Genomic DNA, 12,500 nt, shown 5'->3' with positions numbered 1-12,500 from the left:
TTTCTCTATCACATACTGAATGAAGTAGGTCTAGTTTGCTGTGGCTGGTTACAAGTAAACACGGATTGTTTGATTTTCAGACGATCAATTAGACATTGGGAGACATTTGTCTGGTTGTTTATATCCTTAATTTGAACTTGTCTCTTCCATCTCTGATTAAACTCCCAGCCTGTGTTCTGTAGGGCAGAAGCCTCTCAGGTCTCAAAAGCAATTAGTGCTCACTATATGGTTATATTGATATTTTTGTAAACATTTTGTCAAGAAAAAGACAGTTTGAGGCAAATGTCTGCAGAGAAGCATTCTATGTGTGTCTTATAGGAACAAATTGATAAGTGAATGGAGTATCTGAGAATTAAGAAGGGAGGGGACAAGGAATGAACACATCCCTTTGCTTATTAGAGGTTTCTGAAGGAAAGATATGAAAATCTGTAAATGATTGAGAGGCGTTTCATATGTTTGCCAAGTAGCTGTGAGCAGTCTGCAGATGGAGTAGTGAAGGAAGCTTCCCCTCTCTTAGACACTTATAGGAAGGTTATTTTATATTTCATTTACCCCATTTGATATTTAATATCCCTCCTCTTCTTAATATGACAAGGAATTTTGGATGTTCCATCCTTCTATCCAGCTGATCTGTGGTTTAGGTAGTTTCATGTTGTTGGGATTGCCTTTTTTAACTCGGCAACAAGAAACTGCCTTAATTACGTCAGTTCGTCTTCATCAAGAGCAACGGTTTCCGTTAAACACAGCAGGCTCAGCAAGTGACTTCCTAACAGGGCAAGTGGGAAGCAAATTGCCTCATGCAGCAGATACTATTAGGCTGATAGCACCAGAGGTGGAAGGAATAGAGAGCAAATGGATGTCTATTCCCAAAGCATTGGTCCCATAAATGCTACAAGACACTTCACTCCTGTTCTCTTTCACCATTGTTTCCTGGCAGAATGAGTTTCCTCAAATTATTGGGTCAGACAAAAGGAGTCTTCCTTCAGAAATCCTATTAAATTATTTAGTTATTGCCTTTATACTGGAGACAAGGAAATTGCACTGTTTATTGCAAGTAGAACAGTGGGTTATATTGTAGGGACAGTTGTTAAATCACACGTTTTGCACTTTATGTAAAGTGTTGGGGGAAATGGACGGTTCATGAGAAAACGTTACATTTCTTCTGACATTTTGTTCATACACTTTTGTTGGGGTTCTGTTCTGCACTTAGGATTTCTGTTGCAATTTGATTACCATATAAAATAAAATTATACAAGGCTCAAGGCTCTTATGAGACTCTATATAGTAATGAGTGTTCTATTGTATTCTTTTTTTCATTTATATTATTTTTGTTTACCATCACAATACTGCTGATACGTACATATTTTTTTTTCTTTGTCTTTTTATTTATTTACAAAGCAAAAGCTACAAGAAATACATTTGTTTTTAAATATTCTTTATATTTTAAATATTTACATAACCGCTATACATTTACATTGTTACATGGACAATATGTGTGGCATATATGGGAAAGGGAATATAATATTTATGTTCAGACAATGTGTAAGTAATGTTACATGGACAATATGTGTGGCATATATGGGAAAGGGAATATAATATTTATGTTCAGACAATGTGTAAGTAATGTTACATGGACAATATGTGTGGCATATATGGGAAAGGGAATATCATATTTATGTTCAGACAATGTGTAAGTAACGTTACATGGACAATATGTGGCATATATGGGAAAGGGAATATAATATTTATGTTCAGACAATGTGTAAGTAACGTTACATGGACAATATGTGTGGCATATATGGGAAAGGGAATATAATATTTATGTTCAGACAATGTGTAAGTAATATTTCTGTAGGATTTGTTTATCTTAATGAATTCGACTACGTATCTATTTTCCAGTCATGGTTTTAAGATTACAAATTGCAATATAACTCGCCATTTGTATAAAATGTTATTGTTGTCCAAACTGTAAAACCAACTATCACATGGGGAAAATTAAGATGGAATCCTGTGAACATTATTATTTTTTATAAGACCTTCTTTCGTTGCACTGTCCTCTTTAAATGTGTTACCACCAAAGCATGCTTGTATTCTTCGTTTGTCAGTGCTACATTTATTTATCAACAATAAAACAAAAGTTTCATATTAAAATCTATATTTTCACCTTGCACATTAGTTCATTCTGATGAGTTACCTTTATGGCTCCATCCACAATCGTAATAAAATGTTTTCATTTCCAGGAATCACAATACAGAAAGAATAAACAATTTCTATATTTAATTTGGACTGTGCATATTTTATTTTTTTAATTATTATAACAAAAATAAAGAAAAAACAAGAATAGTTTATTTACACTGATTTATTAATTACTCGCTTTAAATTAAAAGATTATCTCAGTGTGAAGACAATTAAAACATGTATTTAAAAAAAAATAAAAAAAATCCTGTAAGCCTAGAAACATATAACTAGTCTACTGCTATTCAGTGTGATATTGTAAAGGGAACTAATATACCTCTCAATGAATGAATGAATGAATTAAATATATTCTTAATCCAGAATGTCTCCTAGATTGGTGTAAAATTGGAGTTGACCTTTATCTATTCTATACATTCTGTTTCCATTCAAAGATATTCTACAAGTTATTAAGCTATTTTTCTTCAACTGTTTATTTAGCACATCTCTTCTGACAATGCGTTGCTATTCTAGACCCCCATAGCTTCTAATAGGACGATCTTCTTTAAATAATATAATTATTTCGATGTATATTGTTGTACTACGATATGGTTTGTGTTTAGCATTTTAGAATATTTTGCTCTAACATTTCTTCCCTTCTTCACTGGGTCAGCTATTCTTCATATTACAGTCTAAGAATGTATCTAAGGTCTTAGGGCCTATTGCCTGAATGAAGAGCCTTTGGCGTTATTCACAGTATGCAAAACACATCCTCAGTCATATTGTTGCTTTGTTGTACGTGGGAAAGTAAAGAAATTATTTCTTAATATTTTTAAGAAGTTTAATTTAATATAAAAATGGCCCAAATATCAGCATCTACTGTGTATTTTTTTCAAATATATTCATTGACACACATCTTAGAAGGGTTTACACCACTAATACCCAGCTGATACCAAGCTTTAAAACATTTTGTACCAGTTATTTGCCTAATCATATATTTATGTATGTATCTATAGATTCAATTATCTATATAGTTTCTATGCGGCTCTCAATTATGTTTGCGTGCAATGTTCTATCTATCTATCTATCTATCCATCATCTATCTGTCTTTCTGTCTATCTATCTATCTATCTATCTATCTATCTATCATCTATCTATCTCTATTATCTATCTATCTATCTCTCTGATTTCTATCTATATCTATCTATCTGATTTCTATCTATCCTATACATTTTCTTTCTCCTTTTCTCTCCTTTTCTCTTTTTTTCTCTCTGCCAGTTACACATCTGCAAAGATAACATTAAATTTATCATTTACACATTTAAACTCACACAACGCAAATACATGTACATATAATTAAAGAAAAGAAAAATGTGACAATATACTGTGCACAATGGTATATAGTTTTCTTTTCTTTATTTATATAGTACACATTGGTGTTATAACACGTTTTTATTCACTACATATGATTGCTACGATTATTAGAACACATATATTAACAGTCAATACGTGTGTATTATATACAAAGCAAACATAAGCTGCTGTATGTATGTGTGTATGTGTGTTTGTTTAATATATATATATATATATATATATATATATAACACAAGCACACATGCATATATATATATATATATATATATATATATATATATTTGTTTGCATGTATGTATGTGCATATATATATATATAATATATATATTACACAAACACACATACATACACACACGCATATATATATATATATATATATATATATATATATATATATATATATATATATATATATATGCACATACATACGTAAACATACATTAAAACAGACACATACATACAAATCATTACATACATACACATACACACACGTAGACATAAATACAATTATATGTGAATATGTATGGTTTCTCTGCTGGAGAAGTTGCATTCGTTTAGTAGATAAGTTTTTAGTTGGGTCATATAGTATGGTATAGTAAATAATTTAATATGCAATGCAAAGGAAAAAGTATTGTTAATTTCTTATTGGTCTATGAATTATGGCGGTGTGTTGGAAACTTTGGATCTAAACACATATTTCGTACTAATACACGCTGTAAGTAAAGACTAATTAAAATTAAGATAATTTTAACAAAGTAACAACGAAAATGCAATTTGCTTCAGTACTTCTTTATAGAGGTGGGGGTTGACTAAATTTTGATCCTGAGTTTCTAGAATGAATACCAAGCAAGTCAATTTGAAAGGGAACGCAAAGCAGTTAAGTAATTTGGTCTTGGGCTGTAATTGCACTTAGGAATTTTTAGTACACCAGCCTCAACACCACTAAAATTAGTCTGGAATCCAAAGTCATTTCGCATGAAAAACTCCCCGAAGCAGAATACAGCCCTTAGTAAGAGCAGGTAGCACACATGGGAGTGATGTCCACTTTATGGCAGGAACCTTATTTTGATGTCTTCTGTAGTCTTTTCCTTTGATTGCTGATGTCTTGTGTACTTCCTAAACCCCCACAAACAGACCATTCATCTGAGTACTAGCCCTCTGCTGAACAAACCCATTCAGTGCAATGGTGTACAAACATACATCTTTGTGCTAGACATATTATATCCCTTATAGTGTGAGGTCATATGCAACAACATGTATATGTATGTAGGTTTAAAATATGTTTGTGTAGGTAAACAGATCTCATATGCTTTATTTATTTTGTATCTGCAAAAATATTCCATATCCTTTTTTATTTTATAATTTTCACCTTCATTCATTCATTCATTCTTAAGTATACAAAACAATACTTGCATTTTGTAACAGTCACTCGAGATATGTATATATATATTTATATATATATATATATATATATATATATATATATATATATATATATATATACATACATACATACACACACACAAACACAAGTAAAAAGTATTAATGTACACTGCAAACTTATGTGTAGAACAGAGGACTCTGCATAAATAATTAGTTATGTCTGTTTATAAACAGATACAAAATAAGTGAAGGAAATCAAATCACAGATGTGAAGCAATACTTAAAGGAAAATAATAAGTCAGAAAGCAGAAAATAGGGCAAAGGAGCAGAAATGAGAAAAGATTTAAAAGAATGATTTAATTACCTTAATTTCGCACAAGGATAGCTATGAATTCCATGGCAATGTAGATTTGTTGATGTAAATAAACTCTAATATATATTTATTAATCAAAATAGCACTAGTTTACTGTGATATCCAAAGATATCTGAAACTATTTGTTTGTTATACCGAACTTGACGGTGTTTATTGAACCAAAGCATGAAGACAGTCAAGCTACAAAATGGATGTTTGGAGACCGCATTTGTCTGTCTGTCAAGGATGGCGTGCAAGTGTCTGCTCTGTCCCACAGCACATGATGGATAAACCAGAACACTTTCTGTCCTTTGGAAATCCTTGGGACAAAGAGGGCTGTGGCTCCTATTAGCAGGATATTATATTGAGGTGATTCTTTTCTCTCCTCTTCTCTTGTGCAATTTTGAGACCTTCCCAGAGTAAACTCATAAAACCTGCAGTGAGTGGGAGAAAAAAAAAGGCTTCACTTGAATGGGTTAGCTTTTATCCCTGCAGGCCTGAGACACCAAGACAGGCTTCTTGGGGGCTTTTTTTTCTCTTTAAGATGATCGTGTCCTCCCTCCCTTTGAGACAGTTTTTTTTTTTTTTACTTGACTGAGCTGGAGATTTCAATGGAAAATATAATATATAAACACAGACTCATTATATGCTAGCAAATCCTATTTTAATACCATGTATAGATACGTTTATAGTAAGAATATTCCATACATCATTGGATTAGCATGTTGTATCTACTCACAAATATGAATAAACCATGGCTGCTTTGTTACAGTAGGAATGCAGAGGGATTCCTTGTGGAAATAGTAGAGACCAAGCACTGGTATTGCATGTGTTTTGCTGCAGTTGAAAATACCTTTATTTTTGTGATGAAATACATTAGCATCAACAGGACCAGGTCTACTGAATATCATATTATGCCTTTTTGTGGAAGTAGGGAGAGGCCTGTAAGATTTTTGATGAATGAGTTTGCATGTATGCAAAGCAATGAGGAGTTTTACCCGAGTTGTTGTGATTTCACTGCAAAACACTCATCTCTGCAAGAAAACCCTTCACATAAGGTAAACTGTTTTATTTCTTTTATGCAGATTGCATGCTAATTGCTTAAAGGACTTCTTGATGTTTACTGGAATCAATTGCATTAACGTGTACTCAAATATAGTCCTTTTTATAGTAATGATGGAACCAGCTCATAATAATTGTGATTTGTGAACATATTTCTACAGTAAAAGACACATGGTGTATATTACATTTAACAGCTGTTTAAGGAGATTTTAGCATTTTTTAAATGGCATTTAGCTTATATTTAAACCTGTTTATAATGCGTTTATATATTTATTATTTGTTTTTTTGTCAATTCAATGTGCTGTTGTCGTTTCATATTAAATATGCTTGTTTTATGTGTAGCGTGTACATAATATCTTACAATTGGATGAACAATGTCCTGGCTATGTAATGTTATACAAATGATTGGTTTGCATGGTGAAAATATTTTACTTTTTCATTGTTTAGGTAGATCTCTCTTCAGGCTACATATTTTGTTAAAGGATTGTGATTTCATACAGAAGGAAATCTTATACATATATAGAAATCACCAATCGATTACAATTTCTATTAATATGCAATCTAGGCAAACAGAAATATCGCAAACATTGTAGAAATGAAACCACTAAATTAACATTATTTCTTATGTAAAGCTACGAATACACAAGTAAATAGACTACATACATAATATACCAGAAAGCATCTAGTAGAATGGGTAGCATGCTTTATTTTTATTCCTATAGATATGTTATTATAGTAACCCATACAATGTAACTTAACTAAAACTATGGAAATATTAGTGACTTATTTAGGTAATTAACTGTAAGTGTATAAGTATAGTGGTTTGTATTGTTGTACCCGTTATTCAGTGTTGTTTTGGGATATACACTATTTATGATAATGTATTAATCTGATGCATGTTGAATATAAATCATATGATGATTGTACAGTTATTTGCAAAAATGTTTACTGTATGTTTACATATTTATTCAGTGTGGTTATCCATATATAGGCGATGCAAAACCTAAAGATTCAAATGTTTGTGTATTTTACCCTTTACTTTAAGGGGGGCTACAAGCATTCAGACCTATAGACTTATAACATATACGTTCCACACAAGAAATTATATCGAATTCAGGAAACTAAAGCTGCTCGTTTGTATCAATAGTCCAGCAATATGTTTAAACTGTAGCATTTCCTCCATAAATGATACTATATGTAAACATAGAAAGTTTATTTTAAACATTATATATATATATTTTCTCCATATACATTACAAATACTTCCTGACTGCAGTCGTGTCATAAATACAGTGATATTTGTATGAATTTCGGATATTATAAGCCTGGGGATTGTTATATTTAAATGTGAAGGAATTTCTGTTGAGAATAAGGAAGAATTTATTGACAGGAGCAAATGCAAACACTGGTGACATTACATGGTGTTCTGATGGGTATATTTCTCATGAAAAAAAAAACTCACACAATTTATCTTCCACCCTGAAAATGAATGGGAAACTTTGCAGCGTAACTTTAGTTTTACAGTTGAAATCCTACTCTGCAGTTTTGTTTAATGAACGACACGTTTATGAACAATCGAATGATCCTCGTAAATTTTTTATTGAAGAACATAAAAACATCCAACCCTCAACAGACGAATACAGACATTCTTTGAAAGATGGGAGCAGCTTAACACTTTTATTCTGTGCAAATGTCTCCATGCTTCCTTTTTTTTTCATACTCCAATGGCTTGATCTGCCTGGTTTTCAGTACCTGCTGATTTATAAGAAATATACAGACTGGTACATTTTGCATGTTCATTAGCACAGAATAATGCTTTCAAATAAAAGAGTAAATAGTGAATATATATAGAGAGAGGAATCAGTACTGGAATGTATTTAACTTGGTATCATAAATGCTAATAAGTGCATCCTTGGTAAGTGATTATAAAGGAAATCCAGGAATCATAATGCATTTTAATGAAAAGATATGTCCTGGTCTGTACTATACATCCTTGAAAGAATACTGGCTGCAATAGGCAGAAGAGACAGAGATGAATTGCGTCAAGAAATAGTCCCCTTATACCATTCCCACATACCATAACACCACTTATTGCCTGCTTTCTTCACTATCCCCTTAAAATAAGTAAAGTCATCAATCCTTGGTGAGGTCCAGGGGATTTTCCATACATTTTTTCTATTATTTATCAATTTTATGAGAACCAGACCGTTCAGATTATAATAAGGAAAAAAGGCATAGGACCTGCGCATTGATCTACACTGTATTTTTTTTTTTTTTTTTTTTTGGTAAATACTATCACGTGGGGTACTCTGAGCCAATGACAAGCATGAATGGCTGAAAAAATAATTACCTGCCCTGATTGTTCTATGAGCAGATAAAAAGTACACATACAGTTCATACAATAATCTTATGAATGTAAAAGAAGGGGAAACAATGTCTGCGTCTGGTCCCATCAGCAACTATTATGTGGACTCTCTAATCAGCCATGAAAGTGAAGACCTCTTGGCTTCAAGGTTCCCAACCACTGGGGCTCACCCAGCTACTGCAAGACCATCAGGATTAGTCCCGGACTGTGGGGATTTTCCTTCCTGCAGTTTTGCACCGAAACCTGCTGTGTTCACCACCTCATGGGGTCCTGTGCACTCCCAGTCCTCAGTGGTCTATCACCCCTACAGCCACCACCAGCCCCACTTAGGCACAGACGCAAGGTATATGCGCACTTGGCTGGAGCCCATCTCAGGGACGGTCTCCTTCCCAAGCTTTGCAGCCAGCAGCCGCCACTACGGACTCAAGCCAGACGCCTTCCCCAGCAGAAGGGAGTGTGGCCCAAGCGATGGCCGCAGCTATCCGGATTACATGTATGGCTCCCCCGGAGACCTCAGGGACAGGCCACCTCTTCATACCATCCCCTCCCCGGAATCTGAGGCCATCCTATCTGCCAAACACAAAGACGACAAGTCGGAATTAGACCCTAGTAAGTTGGAGTCAAATCTTGTTTACAACCGGAGAAAGGGGGAGGAGGAGGAATTATAGCCAGTGCTAGGGTCCTCCATAAAATGAAATTACCTTGGCTCTTTAGAATTTTTACTGGGGCCCAGCCCTAAAGCTCACTGCCTGCAGGAAGACTAGAGCTGGAGTAAAGAGAAAGGATTATAATGAAGCCTTTAGAAGATATTGCATGGGTGTAATATTTATATCATTTAATTCACAGTTGCATTATTAAAAGGTAACCTAAAGCTCAGCTCTGCTCTTTTATACACATAGATCACAATTTAATATGAGTACAATATAGATAGAACAGCAGATATACATGGAATAGCAGGATCTAGTGTGTGCCCCATCCTGTGCCTGCAAATCAACCTGCCCTGCTTGTTTTAAACCCAAATCACCTCAATTTTATTAAGCAGCAAAATACATTTGATTATTTATTATCAGTTAATGTGCTACAAAAGCTGGACGAGCAGAGGCTGCTGTTACAATGCTTTAGTGGGAAGGGATAATTGAGCACTTCATTGTAACCCCAGTTTTATGGGTATAGTCAATTGCAGATCACACTCACAGAGCCAGAAAAGGTCTTAGAGGGTGATGTTTTATTTGTGCCATATTAAAGTTAAATACCGTATATGAATGATATTGTTAGACCCTAGTCAAATGTAATAAGCCCATATACACGTGGTCTAGCACCAGTTTGCTAACATGGTGATAAAAAGTACCAATCTAAGCTCATAATCTTATATTTAAAATAGGGTAATATAGTTAATAAACTTATTTAAAGGGAGATATCTAAGTTTAAGTGTGACTTAATCACGTTCAATTTATACAAATATGTATAATATATAGAACATATATCTGTCCTTATATAAAATGTATATAATATAGAGGCTAGAATTAAATAATAGCTCATGTCACATGTATCAGCCAGAAATAATTGATAACTTTAAGGTTAAAATAGACAATTGCACTATAGTTTTTATATGTTTTAAGCAGTTTGCTAAGATTATTACCCCTAAGGCTAACAAATTGTGAGGGGAAAAAGGCATGAAATAAGACTACAGATACTCTTTCAAGGGCACATGGGTTAAACTGCATAAAAGGAAACTTTAGTTTCTAAAAGCGTTTATGGCCTTTAGAGAATATAATATATATTTATGGTCCCAGTTTTAGGACTAGTCCTGCTGTTCACTTGGGAAGTATTTTTTTTATCTCTAGCTATTTAAGTTAATTAGCAAATATATTGTATATAGCATAAAGACCACGCAGAAAATAGTGCACTCAATTATTTATATGCAATAAATAATGGATCTTCACTAAATAATATTTAAGTAAATTCATTTAACATGTATAGTGTTTTTTGCAGTGGCTTATTATAGAAATATTAATTTAATATATAATTAAGATCCATTAATATATAAGGTGCACTGGCAGTAGCTTAATTAGGACGTATTTATTTAATGTCTAATTAAAGTCCATTGAGATCAAGATGATATGTTAATCTTACTTCTTTTTACCCTTTTTCTCAGATAACCCGGTGGCAAATTGGATTCACGCTAGGTCAACGAGGAAGAAGAGATGTCCTTACACTAAATATCAGACTCTTGAATTGGAGAAAGAGTTTTTATTTAACATGTATTTAACCAGGGACCGACGATATGAAGTGGCCAGAGTGCTCAATCTTACTGAACGCCAAGTTAAAATCTGGTTTCAAAACAGAAGGATGAAAATGAAAAAAATGAACAAAGAAAAAACCGATAAGGACCAACCCTAGAAATTAACACAAGCACTAATAATAATAATAATATTAAAAAACCTCAATATTACAGATACTCGAAGAAAACCTTTTTTTTTTGGGTCAAACACTATGTAATAAAAAAACTTTTTATGACTATGAATGTGGATATCGGTGTTTAGATTAGATAAACACATAAGCATTTTGAAAGCACAGGCTTTTATAAAATGCAATTGAAATGTTTCCTTCCATTTCTTTAAAAAAATACAAAAAACAAGAAAGTACTTGAATATTTTTTTTAGTATTTTATTTTGTAACTTAAACTTATCCAGTGTTAATTTTTATTTTAAGAGTTCGTGGGTGCATATTTTGTATAGATCAAAGAAAGGAATATCAGTATGTTTTGTTATAGTCTATGAAGTTCCTTGGATGTAAATATTTGTGTATTTTATTCTTGTCACAAAAAATATTGTGTATTGTTATGCTATGCTTGTAGATCAGCTCTATGTAAATATAGAAGAGTCACTACAATATTTTGTGTGTTGTGATTGTTTTTTCACCGTCACAAGCAAAGCTAAGAAATAAAAAGTAATACAGTTAATTCAAGTGGCAATAACCCCCCCCCCCCCCAAAAAAAAAAAAAATAGATCTACTTACGGTTAATAATAGGTTCAAATTTCCAGATCTGCTCAAGTGCCAGTAACTATAGTTAGTATTCTCAAGAAGCTCAACTTTAAAAATGATAATGTTTCAATATGGGGCAAAACATCCCAGAAGATTCCCTAGTTAGCGTGAAACGTGCAGTAAAAAAAAAACCTTGATTTCAGTGCTAGATGTATTTGTATCATTTGCATTTGACTTCCAGTTTCAATTAATGCTGTGGTTATTTATGGTCACAGACAACCAAGAGACCTGTCAGGTTTAAACAATAATAGAAAGTAACAATTATAAGTTAGTATATGTCCTACAAAATGTTTTTGTTTTTCTCCACATTTTAACTATTGATTCCTATAGCTTACCGTGTAAACTGCACATATTAAAGTTATGTGGGTTAACATTTATTTATTTTTTGTAAGAATTAACAGCATTTATCATTTTCCCCCACTGTATCCTATGTATCCAAAGTCCAATTCTGTACTCTCAATTTTTAAACATATTCATTCAGTTTCTCATTGAAAAGACAATGACAGAAAAAAATAACAGAAAAAAGTGAGTGTTTCTTGAGTAAAATGGTTCGATTGAATCAACAACTATAGAACTGTGGTCGTTAAAGTTCACAATAGGGCTATTTATATAAAAAAAAAAAAGATAATTTGGGGAATTTTATCTTTATAGCAACACGATTATTAATAGCTTTTAGATGTCAGGATTTATGCACTTGGAGAGTACCACTGTTAATAAAATGTGTAAAATAATTAATTGTGTTACTTTT

General features: G+C 32.8%; 2 protein-coding genes across 2 annotated transcripts in view; both read left to right on the top strand.

The window, feature by feature from the left end:
- HOXC4 (homeobox C4) overlaps window positions 1-12,500 on the top strand; it is a 132,916-nt gene that overhangs the window by 362 nt on the left and 120,054 nt on the right. The gene's annotated exons all lie outside the window — the stretch shown is intronic.
- On the top strand, window positions 8,337-11,599 carry HOXC9 (homeobox C9). The gene is made up of 2 exons (XM_053708282.1): window positions 8,337-9,316; window positions 10,863-11,599. The coding sequence occupies exons 1-2, from the start codon at window positions 8,752-8,754 to the stop codon at window positions 11,105-11,107; spliced, it is 810 nt and encodes a 269-aa protein (XP_053564257.1). The 5' UTR covers window positions 8,337-8,751; the 3' UTR covers window positions 11,108-11,599.

Source organism: Bombina bombina, chromosome 3, assembly GCF_027579735.1.
Source record: "Bombina bombina isolate aBomBom1 chromosome 3, aBomBom1.pri, whole genome shotgun sequence".
Taxonomy (NCBI): domain Eukaryota; kingdom Metazoa; phylum Chordata; class Amphibia; order Anura; family Bombinatoridae; genus Bombina; species Bombina bombina.
Note: the sequence above shows the minus strand (reverse complement) of the source record. Positions and strands in the feature narration are given on the sequence as shown.

Coding starts and splice junctions, on each gene's coding strand:
- HOXC9 (XM_053708282.1), top strand. CDS start 8,752: ATGAATGTAAAAGAAGGGGAAACAATGTCTGCGTCTGGTCCCATCAGC. Junction 9,317..10,862: donor CAAGTCGGAATTAGACCCTA/GTAAGTTGGAGT, acceptor CCTTTTTCTCAG/ATAACCCGGTGGCAAATTGG.